Source organism: Macrobrachium nipponense, chromosome 6 (genome assembly GCF_015104395.2).
Source record: "Macrobrachium nipponense isolate FS-2020 chromosome 6, ASM1510439v2, whole genome shotgun sequence".
NCBI lineage: Eukaryota > Metazoa > Arthropoda > Malacostraca > Decapoda > Palaemonidae > Macrobrachium > Macrobrachium nipponense.
The window spans coordinates 77,704,353-77,728,055 of NC_061108.1; the positions used below are offsets into that span (position 1 = coordinate 77,704,353).

The following is a 23,703-nucleotide window of genomic DNA, read 5'->3' on the forward strand; positions in this document are numbered from 1 at the left end:
TCAACAAACTCGGTTGCCTAACCTCATTCATTCGACTGTTATCAACCGAAGGTCTAGGCAACGCGCGCACCAGTCTTGCGCGCTCACCTGCAATTTCGCAAATCTTTCAATCGTCATGATAACTCAGGCGATCACGCTGTCAACCCGAGCATAAACATGCAATCTGTATTTACAGAATCATCATGCATCCATTTATTTTTCTATTCAGCCAAAACCCGATATACTGACAGTATAAAACAAGTTTCATTTTTTACGCCCTTTACTTTCTATCATCAATAATCTACTTTAATTTATTCCCTGCTACTTTCTGTCTCTTCCTTGGCACTTTACTCTTTTTATATATTCTGTCTCATCATGGCATTCGCCAAGGCTCCCTTGGTCTCATTAGCCCTCTGTCTCCGAACAAGTTTCATCTGGATGATGGGGTTGGATGGCACTGTCCCCAGGACGTGACTCTCTTCTGTGATGGACACCCGCTAGACTATATTACTCTCGCTTCACTCAGCCTTCAATCCCACTTGATATCCACACCAAAGGAAGTTGCATCTTACTTTGTTTATAATTCCCGAAGTTTATTTATATATACCCTAAGATTATTTATATACACATATAAATATATATTAATTATATTATATAGAGAGACACCTAAGTATAAAAAAAACTAATATGAATATGAATGACAAGTATCAGAATATGGAAAAATGACATACAAGCGATAGGGTTAGGCAGTGAATGCCTTGACAGAGCTGGCGCTATTTTACAGTCCCAGAACGAGAGAAGAAAAGTTGGAACGCGTTCCAGGAGACTTAAACACGTCCTTTTTAACTAAGCCATCCAACTGCTTTCGGTAATTCCCCCTGAGCCATTCAGGCCAGTTGTACAGTAGCATATCCCAAGAAGTGACTCCTTTCAACTCAACATTCTCCTAAAGTAAGAGAAGTAGCGAAAGAAGAGGATAAAACAAGAGTATTGGATAAGAGAGAGAGAGAGAGAGAGAGAGAGAGAGAGAGAGGAGGGGGGGGTGGGGGTTTGCGAGGCAACTCTTCATCGCGAGTGAGTCTCGGGCCAAGAGTCGAGAGGACGGCCCCTTCTTTGATCAATACACCTCCCCCCCTCACCCCGATTCCCCTCTCATCATCCCTCCCCCCAGGACTCTTCACACGCCTCCCTATTCCCCGTCTGCTGGTCGACCCCTCAATGACACGCCCCCTCTTGCTCCAACAACCTCTTGGCTTTCAGCTCTATGGAGGGATTCCCGCTATCATAACATGGTGTGGTGTAGATGGTCAGCCACTCCATGGGCCAATCTTACCTCATTTCCTGACCAAGCCAAGAATTGCCTCAATACATCGGGAAGTAAAAATAAAGTAAATACAAAAGGATAAAACGCTAAATCTGGCAACTTAGCTCACTTTACTACAAGCAACATACAAAGCGCCTTTAAATCATTCATTGCTATTTGTCGTTCTGATCTATTACATGCAATTTTCGTTCATAGAAATCTCATGTTTGCATGTCACACATTTAGTAGGTTGCTTTGTTGTATAGTTTAGCGTTTTTTTTTTTTTTTTGCCCAAACTTTATCCTTTCAAGTAAGTGACCTCCAAAGATGTTAGCGTTTGTTTTAAGACAATTACTTTTCAGAACGGATAAAATTCCTTAAGCCTTCTCCCAGCGCCGTCCCTGCCACATTACAGAACGAGTGATTCGCCATTATTTTTTAATTATTATTATTATTATTATTAGTAGTAGTAGTAGTAGTAGTAGTAGTAGTAGTAGTATGGAAAGCCTAAATTGTCAAAAGCAATTATGAACATTAAAATACATTCTAATAAAGATTAATATGATAAAATTATGCTTCATTAACATAACTATAACTGCATTGTAGCTCCGGGAGGGTTCATGATTTTAATAAATAATTCCTTGTTCAGAGTTGTCATAATGTATAGATGTAAAGCAAAGTGGACAGAGAGAGAGAGAGAGAGAGAGAGAGAGAGAGAGAGAGAGAGAGAGAGAGAGAGAGAGAGAGAGTGTGTTGGCTAGATGCAAACGCCAAAGCCACATGACCTTTCCCGATCCCTCTGCTCTTTAGAAACGGACGTCGCTGTTATTTCAACGAGCACAATCTTCATCCTGCTAATGCACGCACACAATAAAAGGTACACAAAAAGCAAACGCAATGACACCTTCACCTTTGGAGGTAATATTCAAAACTCCGTAATGAGTAAGTATCATAAGGAAATGATTGATAAAAAAAATACAATGCCAACCCCATTAAAAATTTAATGCATTTGCGTTGAGAAAATTCAACTGAGGATATATATATATATATATATATATATATAGATATATATATATATATAATATATATGTGTGTGTGTGTGTGTGTGTGTGTGTGTGTGTGTGTAACGGGCGCAAGTCATGTAAGTATCTATATAAGAAATAAAGGCACTGTAATCCATTCCCCTGCTAGCTCTAATTTGTGGTGGCGCGCGTGAAACCTAGGGGAAAACATCCTTTGTGCAACAGCGCTTTAAATAGTGCCTAATGCGCCTCTCCCACAGTTGCATCACGAAACAAATGATCACTGCTGTATTGCCGTTTACGTAACGCTACCCACCCTGCCAGCGACTGGATTTCTTGGATTTGCCTACCACTCATTTCATACACGGAAGGTGCGCGAAATACACAGGCGTCAGAACAACACAGGCACCGAAGCAAATTAAGTGTTATTCAACAAATCACGGAATAAAATTCCCTATAAATGTTTTTCTTACAAAATAGGAAAACCATTTTGGAAGTCAACACTTGCGAGTAATCACTCTCTAGTACAGCAACAGACGATTACGAAGCCTCACATGTGCTTGTTATAAAAGAAAGGAAAAAGAAAAAAAGGCGTGGTGGTGCTGGCCCAGGTCTTTGTCACTGTACCTAACGGAGCGGACCTCTGAGAAGAGAAAGACAAAAAAAGGTAGACTTAACGGAACGGAAAAGGAAAGCAAAAAGATAACGGCGACATATCCTGCCATGCTCTCCTCCATTCTCTTTTGTCATCCGCCTACAATCACGGCCCACCATTGCTCGACCTCCTCCTCCTCCTCCTCCGTCGTTTCCCTCGCTCTCCTCTTCTCCTCTTTCTTTCCCACGCAGCTCATCACACTATTCCTCCTCCCCCTCCTCCTCATCTTCATCACTTGTAGCCATTTATCCTGCCTCTCGTTTCTTCCGCAGTACCACTCTTGGTCCACAGGCAAATTAACGCTCAGAGTTCACAATTATGCAAATAATCATTGAGGTAATGATGGTGAAACAAACAAAAAATCCTAACTCATTTACAAAATGGAGCGCTATCTTATGAGTATATACAACCTCACAATAATCTTACAGAATTATTTATAAATAATCATAAAGAATAAATCTACTGGATCTGATATACTTCTGACAAACATTAGAATGAATAAGAATAACAAAGTATGTCTTGATCTGGTCACTCTGCCCATCCCGGTTCTCCTCATCTTTACTGGAAAGCAATTTTCCTTAACATCACCACAAAAAAACTCTTGTAAATAATGATTAAATTATGGCAGAACACCTGCAGTTCGAAAATTAAAACGAATATTTTTTCAAATCCCAAAATGTTTGCAAGGATCAAAACGCTGTGGCAAAATTAAAGTAAAAAATTAACTCTTCCTGCCACACATTCCAGGAAGGGAACATACCACAGAGTTAGGCTTTCGTGATATCGACTATCCGAAGCAGGCAGTGCTCACGTACAGCCTACCTAAATAACATACGAGGCTTTTAATAAGCCAACAAAATAAAATAACTATAAAATCATGGGACAAACGATCAACAAAGCAGGAAATCCTTAGAATAGTAATATCCCATGAGCTCTGAAAACATAGTGCTTCTCTCAGTATCCCCTTGTGCGCATTCAAGGCATGTCAGGAAATAAGACAAAATGAACTATATAATAGAAGGGGCAGTGAAATCACACCATAATGGGTAAAAAAATATATATTACAAAAAAAATTATACATATATTACTCTAGGCACTGGTCCCAGGAACTGCCTGACTGTAAGTCTAATTCACTGTGTGTGTGTGTGTGTGTGTGTGTGTGTGTGTGTGTGTGTGTGTGCGCGCGCGCGCGCCGATCATCACTAACACATCAGTCAATTGGGTAGATCGATCTCTATTCCAATAACTTCAACATGCTAATCCTCCGTGTTCTTTGTTTCCCTCGTTGGACAAGTATCTTCTATAATGGGTTAGGCTCGTTCACTTACTGTGGGGAGACCGGGATGTCAAAAATGATAAAATACGGGCAAACATTAGAGCAAGAAACTTAATGTACAGTGCAAGGTTTTCAGAAAAGGCTTTGCTGCTTTCACTTCTTCAAGTGAAATTTTCTCTGTTAAAATCAGTCTGAATGTAACCCAAAACCTTTAACTTAATATTTACATACTTGTGAGCTTCCTGCAGCAAGACTAGGCAACGAACAAGCGTTTATAAATCTTCTGCCGGTTCTCAAAACATGGCTTCGTTTAGAAATGTTAAAGCGATATTGAGCAATGTTTCATTTCTACGTTTACTGACTAGTTATGTACACACACACACATTATATATCTATATATATATATATATATATATATATATATATAGATATATATATATATATATATATATATATATATATATGCCCTTGTCATGAGAGAGAGAGAGAGAGAGAGAGACAATCATGTGGTTTTGCACACCTTTCGTGATTCATGTCATGTATAATTAATTAACACCATATAACTAAGAGGTCCCAACCAAATCGTCAGCAGCCACAGGCGCTACTTCCATGGTAAGTCAATAACATCTTATGACATCGTCACACTAATTTTCTTAAGTCATTGAACTGTTGGACAAAGTAATTACAGTTTAAATACAGAAAGATAAACTGGCCAAGTTAAATTTAAATTAACGAGTTTTTATGAAGATTAAAAATAACTTTTTTAAAGGAAAGGAAAAATCTTTCTTAACTATTCTTGATAACGCACGCGCACGAATTCACAATAATTAATGGGTATCCATAATTAAATAATAAATTTTATATGATTATATATATATATATATATATATATATATATATGTATATATATATTTCATTCAAGTGGACGGGAACGAAATCATGACGGACAGTGACGCTATCAATTCAGCCAACAGAGACGCTATAAGTTTATATCGATTCTGACCTTACAAATCACCCTCGACCTCGGTGTTTTCGTAATTAGAATCGATATAAAACCCCGTCTACCATGTTATTCGAGCGTTTCAACCCACGTAGCCTTGTTATGAATACTTATCGAACCGGTTCGATGTGATAAGCATTCATATTATATATATATATATATATATATATATATATATATATATATATATATATATATATATATGTATAAAAGTATATATATATATGTGTGTGTGTGTGTGTGTGTGTGTGTGTGTGTGTGTGTGTGTGTGTGTGTGTGTGAAAACTTCAAAAATCTCAGCCGGCCCTTTGACATGTCAAGGCACTTGTGGTGTCGCACGAAATGAGAACTTCATCTCGCCCTTTGTGAAGCCATCAAGGCAAGCGAATGCTTGAATGAAACCTCCATTAAAAGCACCTTATCGGTTTCTCTGAGGTACCGATTGCAATCTGCCTGGATGCCCTTCTTGCACGTTAAAACGCGCACACACACACTTGGCGCGCAAGAGAGTATGCACGTGCGTGTGTTTACATCTCCTGACAAATTAGTTCCTTTTTGCATTCCCGGAAGAGAGAGAGAGAGAGAGAGAGAGAGAGAGAGAGAGAGAGTCTAAGGGTCTATTTTCTCCCAATAATGAGTACTACCTGTGGTACAAATATTTTGCAGCGAAACTTCCATGACTTTGTATTTAGAGGGAGAACAAAAATCTATGCCATTTTCATTTTTCATCGCAAAATCATCACTAATTAAACTTACTAATTCTAGCACCATCTGGACGACCATGGTTGTATTTCGGCTACAATAACATTATTCTTCCAACTCATATATCCATTTCACAATGCCCACAAAATAACTACAAGAGCCAAAGTCACCTTATGCCCACCAGTATTTATGGTGCATATTACCGATACCCCAATTAAAGGGGACTACAAGTCTCCTATTATGGAAGAAACAATCATTTTAAACTTGTCCATTTGACTTCAGTAACCCACTCTAGCAAGGAAGAGATTTTTATATTGCCATTTACAAAACTTACACCACACTTTCCATTTGGGAATTGGAATATAAAATTCAGGTCAAAAAGCCAAGCATTGGCACCTATGAGGTTATTCAGCGCTGAAAATAATGTTGAATCAACAGAGAGGGTGGAAAGTAAGATGGAAGAAAAAGAATATGAACGGAGGTACAATAAAGAATGAAAGGGGGTGGCGCTAAGCGGTGAAGGGATGCTGCAGACACTGAAGTAATGCCTACAGTGCACAGCGTGAGGTAGAGTACACTGACGGCACTATTCCCGAGGGGATTTCCCATTTTATATTGAGGGGACTACGTACCAAAACATGGAATTTATTTTCTTCCAAAAAACATGTTAATGCTGGTAGGATGACCTTATTGCGTTATACACCAAAGACCGAGCCTCTGGGTTAGCACACCAGGAACAAACGAGGGAGGGAGGCAGTGGGAGGTGTTCACTTAATGATGCCACTGACGACCCAAAACAAGTTAAGATACTTTTAACGCAGACTTCACCTTTTAATAGGGACGCAGGTATTAAAACAATAACACTTGTACTACAGAGCAAGCGAGCTAAAATTTTCCTACAACTCTAAACCGACAAGATGTTTCGACCAATTTTCTCATAATCAAAGCAAACACACTGACGAAAAGAATGAATGCAAAAGGATTACACTCCGGCAATATATATTCGTAATAATGTCTCATTCAAATGCCTCCGGATTTTTACTCGCAACATTATACAAAGGAAAACATTCCAGTTTCCTTGAGATGTGGATTCTAGTTGTAGCCGTTCCTATTCCAACCATTCTATCTATCTTTCGCCTGTGTCGCCCTGACTCACCACCAAGCACTAACTCAAGCACTAACTCAAAGATACAGAATACCTCAATCACTTCTAATCAAGTCCTCGCTTGAAGGGGAACATGTATATATACGTACACATACACCATTGTTAAGTTGGGAAAATTATCCAGAGAAACTTGAGAAAGCTACGACGACTGATACACCATTGTCGGTAACTTTTCTTAACACAAGGGGGAATCATTCAAAAATTCTTTCGAGGAACATCATTATGACAAATCATTTGTATTAGGTTTCTTACAAAAATATAAAAAAAATCTACCGATTACAAATGGTATTAAAGGCAAAAATAGTCATATTTGAGATCATCCGATATTGTATTGCAAACCATTCTTCGTTTCATCAAAATTTACAGACGTTAAACTTGGAATAAGCTCTGGTGTACATTTTAATGTAAAAAAAAAAAAAACCTATCTACAGATAACCACCAATTCCCACTGACAATTTCTTTGATTTTAGACAATTTTTTGACAAAACTTCAGGGTAAAACTGGAAAAGGCAACTTTCAATGTTTTGTACTTAGCAAGATTTACCGGTATTTGAACTAATGAAACGGCAAGCCTCTCTATTTAAGCGCTAGGACTAAACTGACCCTGAATGTATTCCCACAATATGTATGAAACATTATTACGTATAGGTTGAACAGACATGCCATATATCCCTCAGTGTCCTACATAATCTGTGCACCATTCAGACGCCTGCTCCTTTCTTCTCAAGTATTGGGTTGTTTATCCCTTCTAAATTTACCTGAAACGTGCGTCATCGAGAGCTAATTTAAGCTCCTGCATACAAGGAGCTACAAAAAGCCTTGAGGCTAAAGCAGCCGCTGGCATGCGGGGGAGTTCTGAAGGACAGGTGGTCGTGATGGCGTCATCGTAACCATGACAACATTTTACAACTCTTCTCCCGAACATCCGAGAGACGCCACACTCATCAACTAGCATTGTTAATTCTCCAATCGTTAAACCTTCTCAGGACTAGCCTAGTACTTTTTCACTGTAACATTAGACATATTTTTAATATTCGAAAGAATAACACCCCTATTACGCTTTAACGAAACTGACCCCGAAGTGTCACGATTTTTTTTTTTTTAATGGTTCCTGTTTATTCGATTCCCACCCACGAAATACCACTATATATTCACGAACCACGATTACGAACAGTGTCAAACTCCCACAAACATGCAGCTTGCGTAACATTATCATCTCACCATTTATAAATTATCAGAAACAGAGCTGTCACACCCCATGAAAACCCAAGAGTTTATCAAGATTTCCTCTACTCTTCCTGAACAAGGACAGTCTTGAGTAATAAATCCCATATTTAGACCAGAAGTCGTCCAGCCTTTCTCACCACTCGTCCATATCCTTGGTCCGGGCATTGGTTAGGTACGTAACGTCCGAGATGACTGCTGTCTATACTCTTATATTACCCCCCTTTTATGGCGTTGGGCACAGTTTTCCGTGTCGAAAATGATGACAATGGTCGCAGGTCCACAATAATATAGCATGTGAGTATATGGTCTTTATGGATATTAAAACTTTCGAACCTTGTACTGGGTTCATCTTCAGTCAAGTCATAATGTTCATCCTAGTACAAGGTTCGAAAGCTTTTAATATCCATTAAAGACCATATACTCACATGCTGTATTGTTGTGGACCTTTAATCATTTATGACATTATGAGTGCAACCTTATAGTACAGTATACATGACGCTCTACTAAAACTAAAGGGGCAGTGCGGCTACTACTTATAAGCTTTTCAAAGGATAACGCAAGTTTTGATTCTCCGAAGACGAGTTCCAATCCAAACGATGTGTCCTGGGCCAAATAAATCTTTGACGACAACGACCACCACGTGGCATCTCGCCTAATCTTGATTACTGTTATGTAACCCAGAAGGTCTTTAGTTTCTACACCAACGAAATATAGTTAAGATAGTTTCTAATACTTGTTAGAGAACATGTAAACTGAAAATAGTATCACAGGAAGCATCCCAGGTCATAGCATATAGCAATCCTGGCTCGGTAAAAACCTAATTCACATTCAAGATATTTCCGTCTCGAGACTCCTTCGGTTCTCCTCATAATATATAAGAGCATCAGTGATGGCCTTTCATTTCAGCAGATCCTCGAGCAAGATGCCAATTTAAACATTCCTCGAGTTACTTGCCCAGTTGCCTGAGCTCAAGACTAATAAATGAACATCTCTGTGGGTTTCTCTCGTTCCGGGAATTTCTAATGCTATAACCAATCAGAGAGAGAGAGAGAGAGAGAGAGAGAGAGAGAGAGAGAGAGAGAGAGACGAGGAGAGAGGGAAGAAGAGAGAGAGAGAGAGAGAGAGAGAGAGAGAGAGAGAGAGAGAGAGAGAGAGCTGAATTATCACACCACTGAGATCACCGAGTAATTCTGAAACTAATTAACCAGTTTCTATGATGTCACAGCTAATCATTATTTACTACATTCTCTGACTTATAAGTAAGCTGGACGGAAAAATAATTACTGCTTTCGCAGACAGAAGGTGGCTCCATAGATAAAAACGACAATGATCAAGTTCATATAGTTAAATTTTCCACTTCGAAACCTTAACATGAAAGCTCATACGTGGCACGTTTTATTGTGTGTGTCAGAAGTATTAGCCGGAGGTTCTTACATTTCAAAACCACTTCCCGCCATCTCCACTACCTTCCAAGTCTCCCTTTCCTCATTCTTTCCAGAATTCCAGAATTACACAGGATACACGCTTCATCAACGAATCGTTCTCCATTTTTTCCATATCACCAAACCTTCTCAAAACATTATGGTCCTTCTTTTCACCTCCGTTAGCTTTTCCACTATGTCCTCGTTCTACCCCAGCATTTCCTTTATGAAGGGAGATGGTTCTTCAGTCCCTTCATACCATACGTCACGTTTCATTTACATTGGCACTATTCTTGTCCAAATGATGGGTATGCACTTACCTACCTTCTTTGCATCACCCATTTTTTAATCTTATCGGTCACATTTTTCCCAAATGCTTGTATGAATCAACCACTCCCACCAAGGTCTATATATAGATTCTATAGACCTTGACTCCAACCATCCGCATTGACATTATTGCTCCATCTTCTCGGATTCCATTCCCCATTAAAACCTTACTCAAGCTCACATTCGCTTTCAGCTTTCTCCTCCTGCAAACACGTCAAGCAGAATCACAAGTCTCTGCAGTTACTATCACTGTCTCCAATCAACAACTTATCATCTGCAAACTCTGCCACTCCACATTCCATTCGTAACCCTTCTTCTTCTCCCAAAACTGTGTATACCCTACGTCTGTCGTTTCTCTGACTTCTCTCATCACTCCATTCTACCATCTACAACTAAAAAAACCTAGTGTTGTCTTTCACTCTAGACAACATACGAGAAATATATACTGACCCAGTTTACAGAAAACCAGTTGCGTTTCCATCTGCTTCAATATCACATACAATCTTTTATGAAATCATATTCAACGACGACCTTGCACACCATCGATCTTAAAATAGCCTACACATGCATCTCTATCAACTCTATTATTAACTTTTCTGAAACTCGGTATGTTGCATATAGCTTACACCTTTTACGCTCAGACTTCTACATACAAGTGATTTAATTAAATTGATCCACATAAGTTCTCTCCCCCCATAAGTTCTTTTCCTTGTCTAAACATAATAAAAAATTTAAACTTTCGTCACTACATCGCACCATCTCGCTTTTTTTCCTATCAACAATCGGCGCATTTTTGTTCTTCAGCCTTTTTCCCACCTTTCTTACATTCAGAAGTCTCCTCTACAAGCATTCCTAAATTCACAAAGTATTGTTTCACTCTTATACCACTCAGAGTTCTCTCTCTCAAACTCTTTACACTTAGAATACTTCATAAATACAAGACTTGCTTCGCCCACAGCAAGTCTCCATTTTCATCTTTTACTCCATGAACCATTTGCTAATTAATCTTTCTTACTGCATTTACGATCGAAAAACAATAGTTTTCCTTGAAGATTCTGTCGAGACGTACCCCTACATTTTTTTACCCATTTTTTTATTATTATTATTCCAACCTTTACTACTTTCCTGATCCTCTTGTCTACTAGCAAAGAATTGTATTTCTGGGCCAAGTTCGTGTCGCTGCGCGAAATATTTTTCCTAGTAACGTTACTTCAACCATCTCCATTACTACATAGTCTACAAAACTCTTATCCTCACCAATTCATTTTTGGAGTATTCTTTGGAGAACATGTACTTCCCACAATTAAGCCCCTTACCAAACTAATGCACAAGTATTAAAAGTGGTGTGAATCATAATGCAGTATTACATGAGAGAGAGAGAGAGAGAGAGAGAGAGAGAGAGAGAGAGAGAGAGAGAGAGAGAGACTGGGTAAAAAGCTTGGGTGAAATGAAGGCCAGAGAAATCAACATATCTTACAGTTAGCTAACCGACCCATCTAACACTCAAATGGTGCTTTGCGACGAAAGGTAAAAATGAACTTAAATATATTTTACAGATAAACCGACTGAAAATACCAAATTTAACGTCTCTGAACAATATAACCGAGACGCCCAGAAACCACTCTTAGACCTCCACGGTCAGCATTTCCTGCCTGCCTATTCTTGCTATTATATTAGGAATACAACACATAATACCAGTATAAATGCAAAATATACTTAAAACTGCATATTCAACTAAATGAGAACTTTAAATGACATAATATATAATGCGAGCTACCAACTACTACTAAAAATATCTAAATTGTTTTCTTGTTCTCTAGAGAACTTTCAGTAACAATTATCTGCGGACTACAGCATACTAATTATCAATCGGACAATCATTAAAAGACTGACAGACTAGAAAAATGGCAGCACTTCAGAACAAAAAATACTTACTAAGAGGATGTCCATACAGTATTACTGCTGCAAAGTATCTTAATATATTACAGTAAGAATCAGACTTGCTGCCCTTCAGAAAAATATTCACCACAAACAAGATTGAAGTAGATATAAGATAGATGTGACAACCATTTCTTAGAAACCACAGAAAAGCTGCCTTGAAAGCGATGCAGATTTACATAAAACTCTTATATTATGCCTCAAAAAAGAACATTAAGTGACACTGACATCTTTCAAGTCTTCAGCACATTAACTGCTATGTAAATTTATCAAATTTAGAATTCAAAACACTTCAAAACTCTTTTCACTATACACAAAAGTCAAATGGATTCGAGATTAATCACTCATTAATGCCTTTCATAATCCAGTGTTCCCACAGAAGGTTTCGAATTTCAAAATATGGAGACATACTGCAAATAACTTCCAAAAAACCTGACCACTTCGAAAACTATTCATCTGCTAGGTACAGCACGACCATATGGCACCCATATTTAAATACACATTAGACTGATGTAATATGACACATTATAACCTTAAAAACGACAGAAGTATCAACTTAAACCCCTTTTCCTTTGTGTGCCAGCCTGTTCCTTAGCTGTGCGCTCTATGAATCTGAAATTTGCCTTGGTGAAAAACAACCAATGTACACAAAGCATGAGGCATGATGTGAAGAGCTGGTGTAGGTCAAACACTTAACGCTATACTGGAAATTCAAAGATAATTTCCAAGACAATTATATCTTGTCTAGCCTTCACAGGATTCTAAATGGGTACAAAAATATAAAAAGGTGAAGAGAAAGGTGTTAAAAAGCAAGGATTAAATTTATCCAACGTTACCTAATTCACCAAAATCCCATAAAGTAATATTGTACCTATGGAAGTAGAAGGGCTTCAATGAATAAGTTTCTTCAAATACATAATGTACTATGCACAAACTGCAGTTTTCCAAAAGCTTCCAGAGAAGTGAGGTGTCTGGGACGCATTTTTCTTTTCGTAAAACAAAATTCAGTTTTTAAAATATTAGCCTTTTCTGCAATCAGCAACTCCCTCAAAAACACTCCAGAGGGTATTCTTCTCACCAAACCATTGAAATAAACTTCCCTCTGTCCATGTTCTATAGGCCTAAGCATATGAAGATAAACAGGCATTGTTTAATTTAACTTCCCTCCTCCGTGTATTGCACATCCGGTCCTACAGCAAACCTCCAGCTAGTAGAGCGCAGATTCCAGCTAAATTCACTGGATAAGACAACTACCTAACTGCCATGTTGGGTCTAAAACTTAGACAAGTAAATCCAGCTAAAAAATCATGGATGCTTGAGTATGGCCAACAAGTATATGTGTCTTTACTGTACTATACCTGATTTTGTCATAATGACATCTATCCTTATCGTAAAGGCTCTATGCGAGATAGGATCTGTTATTCCAAGCTTAGCTGGCTAGGTAGATGAAACAGGTTAACTGCAAGATATCTTCAGATGGAATGAAGGATAATGCAGTGCCAATCTTGAGTCTGTAATACTTGGCTAGGTAAGATGCAGATCTTCCTAGCATTTCCAAACAAGCCTAGTAGAGCAGAAAAAATTTCCAGTGCAGAATTTACAAAAATATGGCAAGGTAGCTCTTTTAATATTTTCCATAAAGCTGAGATCATCCCTCAGCTGAATACCACGATGATCTATGAATCCCTCCAAGCCCCTCCAATGCCCTGAAGTTGGGATTGGGCACAAGATCTTCTAGCTAAACCAACAATTAGACTCAACAATCAAACTTTAACAGCACTTTGTGCCAGTGAACTAAACAATCACTAAGGAATATATGAGATACAGGCCACAGAAAAAATTATCGCAAAAGACAATGCATGCAAAAGGGAAACCTAAATCAAAATTATTGATAATAACACAAGTGCCAGTAAATATAAAAGAAATGAAATAGTATATCAAACCATAGGAGCACAGCAATGACACTGTAAAACACAGGGAGTGAAGTGATTAAAACTATAGCAGTTGATTTCCATGGCCAGCCAGGTACAAGGGGTTCCTCTTTATTTATTATTATTTTACTTTTTTTTAATGTGTCTGGCAGTGCAAACACCTAATGTAGATTGATTTTTGGGGGGGGCAAAAAATTTTTCTTAGAAACACGAGAGTTATTGTTGCTTAAACCATACATTCAGCTAGTGTGTTATGAAATACGTACAAAAAATGACAAAGATCTCATGGTCTTGCACCTAAACCTGATGAAATCCTTTAGAGATAAGAATCAGCCCTGAACAAAGTCCCTATATTAAATGTAGAACTTTACTGTCTTCGACTTAATCCAAAATCAATGCTAATTGGTTTTTAACTAGAGCAAGGAGAAGCATATAAGGAACATATTCCAATGCAACAATTACAGTATTTCATAGATTTTCTTTCTGTCAAAATCCATTTTTAAAACACATGTACTATATGCTTTTTCATGAAGACCAAGAATGCAATTTAAAATAAAATTTTCCTCTGCAATAGCTTTCTTCTATTAAATGGTGCGGCTACAGTCTTTCTGAGCTTGAGTGAAAACCTTTACTTAAACCCCCTCCAAAAATAACAAAATGCCCAAAATAGTTACAGATAATGGCAAACTGCAAACCAAGCAGTAAAATCTGCTGCAGTTACAAACTTCTTCACTAAATCTTTGAATGCATATGATCAAACACCACAACTGCACAGAGCTAATAACAGTTTAAGGGAATGTCAGAATACAATCCAAAATCCAGTAGTAATGAACTTGTAAATACTTGTCTGTTGGGAACGTAACTAATACTATTCTGAAAATTGGGAAGCTGTAGTTTCAAAGAAGTATATATACTGACTACCAAAAAGGAATTCTTGTTCAACCATGAAATACGAATATCAATGGGCATCTTTAGTTAACTGTATATTACAATCCTTGGAACAATTCAGGTTTCTCTTACAAGAGGTTGACCATTATAAAGGCTACTCAGCTTCCTGCAACATCAGGCAATATGTTTTGCAAGGGGGTTTTAAGTAAGCAAACTTAGAGTTAAAACGGAATAGCTAATGTTGTTATAAAGTATATTCAAAATCATCAAGAACAAGGTTACCTATAGTACAAAATCTGTTAATCACAGTGATACCAAGTAATGAGGTCAATCTATCAATGGAGTCTTGGCTTTGCAGAAGTTCAGCCCTATACCTAACTACTAACTACACCACTTACGAGCCAATCCAGATCTACATTACAGCTAAATGTGAGTACATTTTGCATTTCAGGGATAACTGCATTAAGAATGGCATCATCTGCATAAACTATTATATCACAGTTAAAACTCTTACATAGTATGTGTGGGTTTGGTTCCCAAATCCACCGCTAAAGTTAGAACTCAAGTAGATACAAAAAAAAAAAAAAAATGCAATCCTTAAAAGCAAAGAAAGGAGGACAACTGGCCACTAACTGTTACTTTCAGAAGTTGAACTTTGTACGTACGTATTATGCAATTTCTACTCAGAAGGGAAAATCCATAAATGAATTCAGTTTGGGAAAACGAGCAGAGTTAAATTTTGAGAGAAATAATGGAAAACTTCACTTGGGTCATCTACACCCCAACAGTCTAGGAAGTTTTAATACCTACACATTGAAAGACCAGCATACTTGTTGACAAGGAACAGGTTAAAGAAACTAATCATATTGTACTACATTTCCAAATCACAACAATAGGTACAGTAATACTATGCAGCAATTATATAAATACTAAAATAGATTAAAAATTCAGATTTAACATAAAACAAGATTTAGCTTTGGCTGTACCACACATCAACAAACACTAAATACTGTCTGTACAAAAGTTATCGAGATAGAATGCAGCACAGTATACCACAATCTGATATGTTTTAATAATTGGCATCTGAAATAAAATTGTAGAGATGGTTTATGTTTGGCTAGAAAGAATAACATCTCTATTTACTAGAAAGAACAATTCAGTTTACAGTGTAGCTATAGCCATCATTTACCAACTGCTTTCATATGACCTAAAAACCTCATTTCTTACTGACTGACCAAAATCAAATTTTTGGGACTTTTCATGGAAAAAATATCTACAAAATCAAATACAAAATCAGAGAAAAATAAGATAAGAAGCTAGAGAAGATTTCAATATAATGAAATAAAAAATGAGGCTGATATAATATGCACGTGTTGTTTCTTTTCACCTTCACTAACAAATCGATTTGTTTCTGAATTCTTAAATTCGATCCATGAGGATAAGTAAAAGCTGATGCATTCAAAACCTAAAGGTCAAACAGCATTTTACATTGGGAGCTCTCTAGTGTTAGGTTTGTATCATTATTTCCTAGTGGTGGTGATTCTTGATAATAATCTTGATAATGTACACGAATGAACATTATCATAATTCGTGTATAAGTAAATCATAATATAAATTTGTTAAATAAGAATGAATGTTTGATTTCCATGACTGTATGTTAATTACTTGCAAGGCTTACGTGCCAAGTTGTTACACTGGCAGATAGTAATCAAAGCACACTTCAACTACATAATGTCCTGGCTTTGATAAATAATTGCCACAACCAAATCAATGAATGTTCTGTGATAGCTCTTTTGTGTTGTTTCAAATACGATACATTCATAACAGATCAAGAGACTATGCCATTTATCATGCTTAACATTTGATTGTGATCAGAATTTTAATGTTGTGCTGTTGTTGAAGAATACCTGCTAAGAGATTTTGTTTGTCACTGATTCTTTACAACAGTTTTCAAAAGTAATCTATATTAAGTTTTTGTTTTTTATCTAATTTATCTGTAAAATTCATAGAAATTTCTGTTTTCTTGTCACTGTGATACTGGGTTTTGTACAGTATAAACATCCTTAGATACATGAATGCTTTGATTGTTGTGTAAAACTATTTATTATGAATACCCACTCATCAAAGTGAATACGTACTCATAACTCAGTGGACAAAGGTTGTATATGCATGGCGTGCCACATCTTTCCATGACAAAGTTAAGTTCCAAAACTTCATCTTTTCTGAATTGCATTTGTTGTGCAATGGTTGGGATGTCTGATGAAATTTTCACACACTTATAGAATTTGTAAGCATTCCTTATTACACCTCTGAAACTGAGGCTGCATTATGTATTCCCATTAATATTTTGACACAATCAAATTTGTGATATTCTTACTACACTACTACCATCACTTGGCAATTTAAGCTATGTCAATCTAAAGAGTTTACAAATTAGAAATGAGCTATAGCACAAATGGCAAAAGTAAAATCAAATGGCAAAGCCAAATTTAATTCATTTAGAAGCCAGGGCTGCATCAACCAATAACCCTACCTAAAGGTTGACGGTACCATAACCTATGCTTTAGGTCCACAGATAAAAGTACCAAAACTCCAAATTTTGGTTCACCTCCTAGGGCTACTAATAGCTTTTTATTTTTATACTACTTATCAATATCAATTGCAAAGGTACAGAGAGTGATGTTTTCAAATGCAAAAATGCACAAACACAATAATCGGCAGAAACTTAACAAGAAAGATAAGAATTTACAGGAAAAAGTTACAGGTATGATACTTGAGAAGTCAGACCCATATCAGACAAGCAATGTGTAAACAGAAATATAGTATACTGTACAGCATTACACTAATATTCAAATAACTTATGTTTGTTTGAGGCCCTTATGAAAGCCTACTGCCTGTGCTAGTGAAAACCCATTCTTCATCCTTTAATATATGAGCAAGATTTTTTTTAAACCTCCAGTTATTTATATTTAAGATTATATAAACAAGAACTATTGCTCATTTTTAAAACAAAATCAGCTATGAAATGAATACATGGAAAGCACAGCAAAGTAATTGAAGCAAAGGCATAAGCAATTACGTACATACATTGTTATTTTGGATGTACATATGGCTTTAATTCCTTATGCGGAATCATGTTATTGTCTAGTCAAATGAAATCTAAGCCTATAGAGAACTTTGAGAAAAAACTATGAAGATACAAGTAAGTGAAGTTACAGTTCAACCCCAGCACAGCAAAACCTTCATGTACCAATATTCAACCTTGGCTAAATATATATAAAATAAAAAAAAAATATAGCACTGTCTAGCACACCAAAATTGCTGGCTCTACGACAGACCCAGCCTTTTTCATTTGATAATGTCAATGAAAAATTGCGACTAAGACATCAGTCTCTTGAAGAATAAGACTTTATGCCAAATTTTTATTATAGATTAAATTTGATCTACATCCATTAATATTCAACCTCAAACACTTCCAAGGAACTTTAGAAAACTGTAAATACTATAATAATGAATGCACAACTAGCTATATGTGACACATAAGTTAGGCTACTACGAATGAAAAAATGTATAACCTGCTATCAAGATGGTTACCAAGTAATAAGTTAATAACTAACTTATATTAAGTAAGAAATGAGGAAGTGTTTATGTACTTTTACCAGCCTCATACAACTGACAAAGGTGAAGGGATAGGAATCTTTCAATAGTGAGTGGCCTAAATGAAATAAACAAAGGTAAACTTACTGGAAACTTATGTGACACATAAGTTAGGCTACTACGAATGAAAAAATTTACAACCTGCTATCAAGATGGTTACCAAGTAATAAGTGAATACAGTGGTACCTCGAGATACGAAATTAATCCGTTCCGAGGCGGCCTTCGTATCATGAGTTTTTCGTATCTTGAACCACATTTTACATGTAAAATGCCTAATCTGTTCCAAGCCCTACAAAAACACCCCAGTAAATTATATTTCCAGGCCTACAACACATCTTCTAGGGTTACGACGCCGATCCGACGGAAGAAATATGACTCCAAAAAGGCAAAATACTGTACATACTTGAGTAATATTCAACTGCATGTAATGTTCAACCCCATTTTTACTGCATATATTAGTACTTTAGCATATGTCCCTTAGCAATAAGCCTAGCCTATGTTAGCAGTTGCTACTGTAGCCTAGTCTATGATTCTGACATCTAAACCTAAGAAGCTAAAAGCTTAGAATATGCCAATAAAATGTATAAATAATCAGTATGTACTCATTTCAAATAATTATTAATTAATCATTAAATATTACACACAAACAAACAAACAAACAAACCTTACAATCGTTTGTTTACATCCAGCTCTTACGAGTACCGAACGATCGCCAAGCAATCACTTTAACTAGCACACAGTAAACCATAAATTTTCATTAGTATCTCACTTCAACTAATGAAACTACCAAACAGTATGATAACCATTAATTTCTTTTCTTTATTCTATCTTTACCTAATGGAGATACCGAGTTACTGACAGCTGTAATGAAAAATATACGTAATATTAAAACAAAAGAATTCTAGAAAATACATATTTGTTGGCTTCGATGATAGCAGTCTGATTTATTTTATATTTCATGATATCTAATTCACAATTTTTTTTTATTGCCTGTACTCATTTCAAATCATTATTAAGTAACCATTAACTATAATAAACAATAAAAAAAAAAAAAAAAAAAACTTCTAAACTTCTGTTTACATCCAGCACTTACGAGTACCGAACGATCGCCAAGCAATCACTTTTTCCTAGCACACAGCTACTGAAACTACCAAACAGTATAATACCCATTCATTTCTATGGTTTTTTATTTAATTAAATGTATTGCATGAATAAGTTTTTCAATTTACAGCATCCTTTTACCGATAGAATACATGGAGCACAAGGGATAGATGCTGATCAATAGGAGAGCAGGATCTTATGGGGTGACTAGCATCAGGAACCAATGGGAGAGTGGAAGGATGGTGGCGAGTTTACTCATTTGGCAGCGCGCGAGTTTTAAAATTGTTCTCTGTGGTCCAAGCGAATCTCGGGACTTTACAGCAACAATCTTTCGTAACTTTAACTATTTTCGTATGTAGAGCCAAAAAAATCTTCGTATTTGCTTTCGTATCTCAAGTTTTTCGTAAGTTGAGCCTTTTGTATGTCGAGGTAACACTGTAACTAACTTATATTAAGTAAGAAATGAGCAAGTGTTTATGTACTTTTACCAGCCTCATACAACTGACAAAGGTGAAGGGATAGGAATCTTTCAATAGTGAGTGGCCTAAATGAAATAAACAAAGGTAAACCTCCTGAAAACTTATCAATTACGAATTTATGAGAAGCATAAGTATTTACATAGATCTAAAGTAGGCGTCTTTCCAAAAAAGTATAAAAATAAGCTTTCAGTACGAACTAGGTAATAGCTTAATTCAGCAATTCTAATTTACCACAGGAACAGCATTGCTTAATTATGATACAGGTATTATACTAACCTACAACCTAATCTGAGTAAACTGTTGATCATATAATGTACTTTCAAATCAAGTTCATGATACCATAAAACTCACTGTGGATATTCATCTTTATTTTTCTGAAGGATATGAAGTCAAAATTACCTTATCTGACACCAAAACTTGCTTTTCATTGATGTATTTGTCATACGGCAACATGCTAAACTGAAATAACATTTAGAATTTACAAAGCATCATTACTCTCAAGATGCCATATGAGGTACCATAAAAACAAGACAGGCATCTGATCCCCTACCTACCCACCCCCACCCAGGGTGGCCAAACAAGAAAGATCCACTCGAATTTTATTATAATTATATATTCCAGGTCTTATATAGTAAAAATGTTACAACAGTAATAACAAGGATACATCATATCCTAACCTATGGTAATCTAACATAGAGTGCTTATTTCTATTTGATGTGGAGGGGTGGGAGGGGAGGCTTAATCATTGCAAATTTTTATTTTCCCTGCTAATCAATGTGCATTTTCAGCTAACCCACCTAGGACTGTATGTCCTACCTAACCACTTCATATTCTATAAGACCAACTCTTACACTAGCATAATTTAGTATATTCTCATATTTCGCTAAAACATACCCTAAAGTAGCCTTGTTATTAAAAGATTGACCCTATTTTCCTCCATCACAGACCAATATCAGGTCAGTGCACATTGTGGTCCTGAAAGTTATTTAATTACCATATGACTAACAGTGTTTTAAATAGGTATGTGCACTTAAAATTCTGAGTTACTGTTTAAGCACCTAGGAATACAGAACTTAGCTCACAAGCAGACAAAAATGTTAACAGAAAAACACAAATCTAAGTAAAACTTCAGAAGCATGCCATTTTTTAAGGTTTAATGATGAAAAATGGCAAGAAACCACCAGATTGGTGTTGCAGAATGCATAGAAACATGAGGAAACCCTTTAAAAACAAGAAACTATTCCTTACTCTTACACACACAATCTAACCCTAAAACTACTACTACAATTATAGGGGAACCCAATGGGAACCAGGGTTTTTGGGTGGGGGGGCCAGGAGAAAAGTGATTTGCAGGGCACTACTTAAACTAACACAACTGCCTAACCTAACCTAGGCCTAGCGGGGGGGGGGGTCCTACAATCCCGCCTTAAGGGCACTTCGTATCTGGCACAAATCCACTACTTTTGTGTATTTTCACAGCACACTAGACAAAAATCACCATAACTTAAATAACAGTCACTACAAGATGCTGGAATTTCGTCAACCGGATCTGGAATATTATCCCTTAAAAGCTGCTCAATAGTAGTGCTGGCTACCGGTTCAAGGTCTAAGGAGGAACTGAATTTCTGAAATAGAGTTGGTAGGATAATGTATTCTTGTGCCAAGAAAATTTTCGAACACCCACGACACTGGCCAAAGTTTTTGTGGTGTCAAAAAATTAAACTGTCATTGGCCAAACATGCAAAACGTCATAGTGTAAGCATTTCTCTGCAGATTTTAGTAGTTACACTGCTCATTAAAAGTAAAAATTACTGTAAAGGAAACATCTCTCCCAACTTAGTAAAAATTAAGAGGTAAAAACTTATCAAGCTCATTTAATTCCACCTCGTTCAATCTCTCATATAATGACTGTACTTCTTATATAACTAGCATTTCACATGCTCTTTCCACGTAGGTGATTATTTTTTTTAATATCCAGTGCGGCATGCTTTCAGTTTTACCCAAATCTACCTAACACAAGTCTTCCCCAAGTTATTACCTATGGTTAAAATATGATCTAGCCTAAGCTGCAGCCTAGTTCCCTGCTTCTCTACCTAACTACCTATTTCAAGAATAGTAGCGTACTATATGATTATTCACAGCCTAGGTAGCTACTTGTTATCACGAACGAATTAGGCCTACCCAACACCCTGTACCTCCCATAACCTGACTAGCTAAATCCTACTAAAGTAAATTAGTGGCACTGTCTAGTCCCTAGTTTCAAAAAAAAAAATCCGAAAGGCAAAAAGGCAACGCTACCCTAGCCCATAGCTATAGTACCTAGCCCTAGTATAATAGGTAGCTAGGGACTGTAAGTTAGGCTAGCTACAGGTTAGGTTTTCCAGGGAGACTTTGTTGCATTATTGAATTCTCTAACAATGTAAATGGTGTTTTAACCAGGCCAAGTTAAGAGTAAACCTTGATCGAATAAAACAAAAGAGGAAAAACTTTCACGACCAGTGAGTCGAAACATTGGGCAATGTCACACAGTAGGTAGTATACACAAACCTAGCTAATATCACAACGAAAAATTTTGAAAATTTGGAACTAGGAGACTCTCGAACATTCGCAAAAGTAACGATACTGAGCAATGTCATCAAATATAGGTAGGGGGGAATAAAGCAACACTTTATTATATTACGTCAAGTTTGGCAGGGCTGACTCAACAGCAGACGACGCTCGATACCTCCCACTTCCTCCACCCCGTCTCGAACAACATCCATTTTATCCCTAAACCTAGCGTAAATATACACTTATTTGGTATCACTGCAACCAGTCAGCATTCATGAACCACTTAAAAATATCAAAAGACAGAAAAACACGATTTAAATACTCACTTCGCCCTACTAATTCCTTGAGAGCCATTTTTGACAGCTGTGAAGTGTAGTTCTTCTTGCAGCCACTAGATGGTGTCCAATCGATAACTCAAGGCGCCAAGTTTGATTTTGCGAAGGCGCGTCTGGTTTTCCGCTGTTGCGCTTCACAAGTTTCTTCACTTTGCTTCTAGTGTTTTTGCTAGCCCAAAAAACCTCTTTATAGGTTTAAATACCTTGTGCCTTTATCAAGGTACGGCCATCTTTATATTGAAGAGGCAAGAGTTCTTTTGATTTACAATCTGGGAATAAAATGAGGTTAATTGATGTTTATTGATTTTCTAAAGCTCATTGATAATCAAGTTTTAATCACAGAAATATCTACAAACTATTTATATTAGCCTAGCTATTAAAATATGAAGAGGTAATGCAAATTTATTTTGGTCAGAAATTAGCAGCAATCGCAATGTGAGATAAGTGAGCAATAGGTACTCAGAGAGAGAGAGAGAGAGAGAGAGAGAGAGAGAGAGAGAGAGAGAGAGAGAGAGAGAGAGAGAGAGAGAGAGAGAGAGAGAGAGACTAGTTTTACTTTGTCAGTCAATGAAAGACACCAGCGTAGTTGTAGCTCATAAAGTAGGTTAGGGAGATAGGATGTTTGTTGTTCCTTAAGGTAGTGACAGAAATATATCATTGGATTACATCGTGTTGTCATCCAATAAAAAGGAAGGAATATAAATTGCATTAGCTATTGTCATAGTCTAGAACTACTCGAAAAGTTAT

The 23,703-nt window shown here is 36.8% G+C and overlaps 1 protein-coding gene across 1 annotated transcript in view; it reads right to left on the reverse strand.

Annotated features, from left to right (window-relative positions):
- The window catches only part of LOC135216167 (protein ROP-like), a 178,259-nt gene that overhangs the window by 144,835 nt on the left and 9,721 nt on the right, over nucleotides 1–23,703 (reverse strand). The window contains exon 2 of the mRNA XM_064251288.1: nucleotides 22,948–23,225. Coding sequence (XP_064107358.1) covers nucleotides 22,948–22,975 — 28 coding nt within the window. The 5' untranslated portion in view covers nucleotides 22,976–23,225. The remainder of the gene's footprint in view (nucleotides 1–22,947; nucleotides 23,226–23,703) is intronic.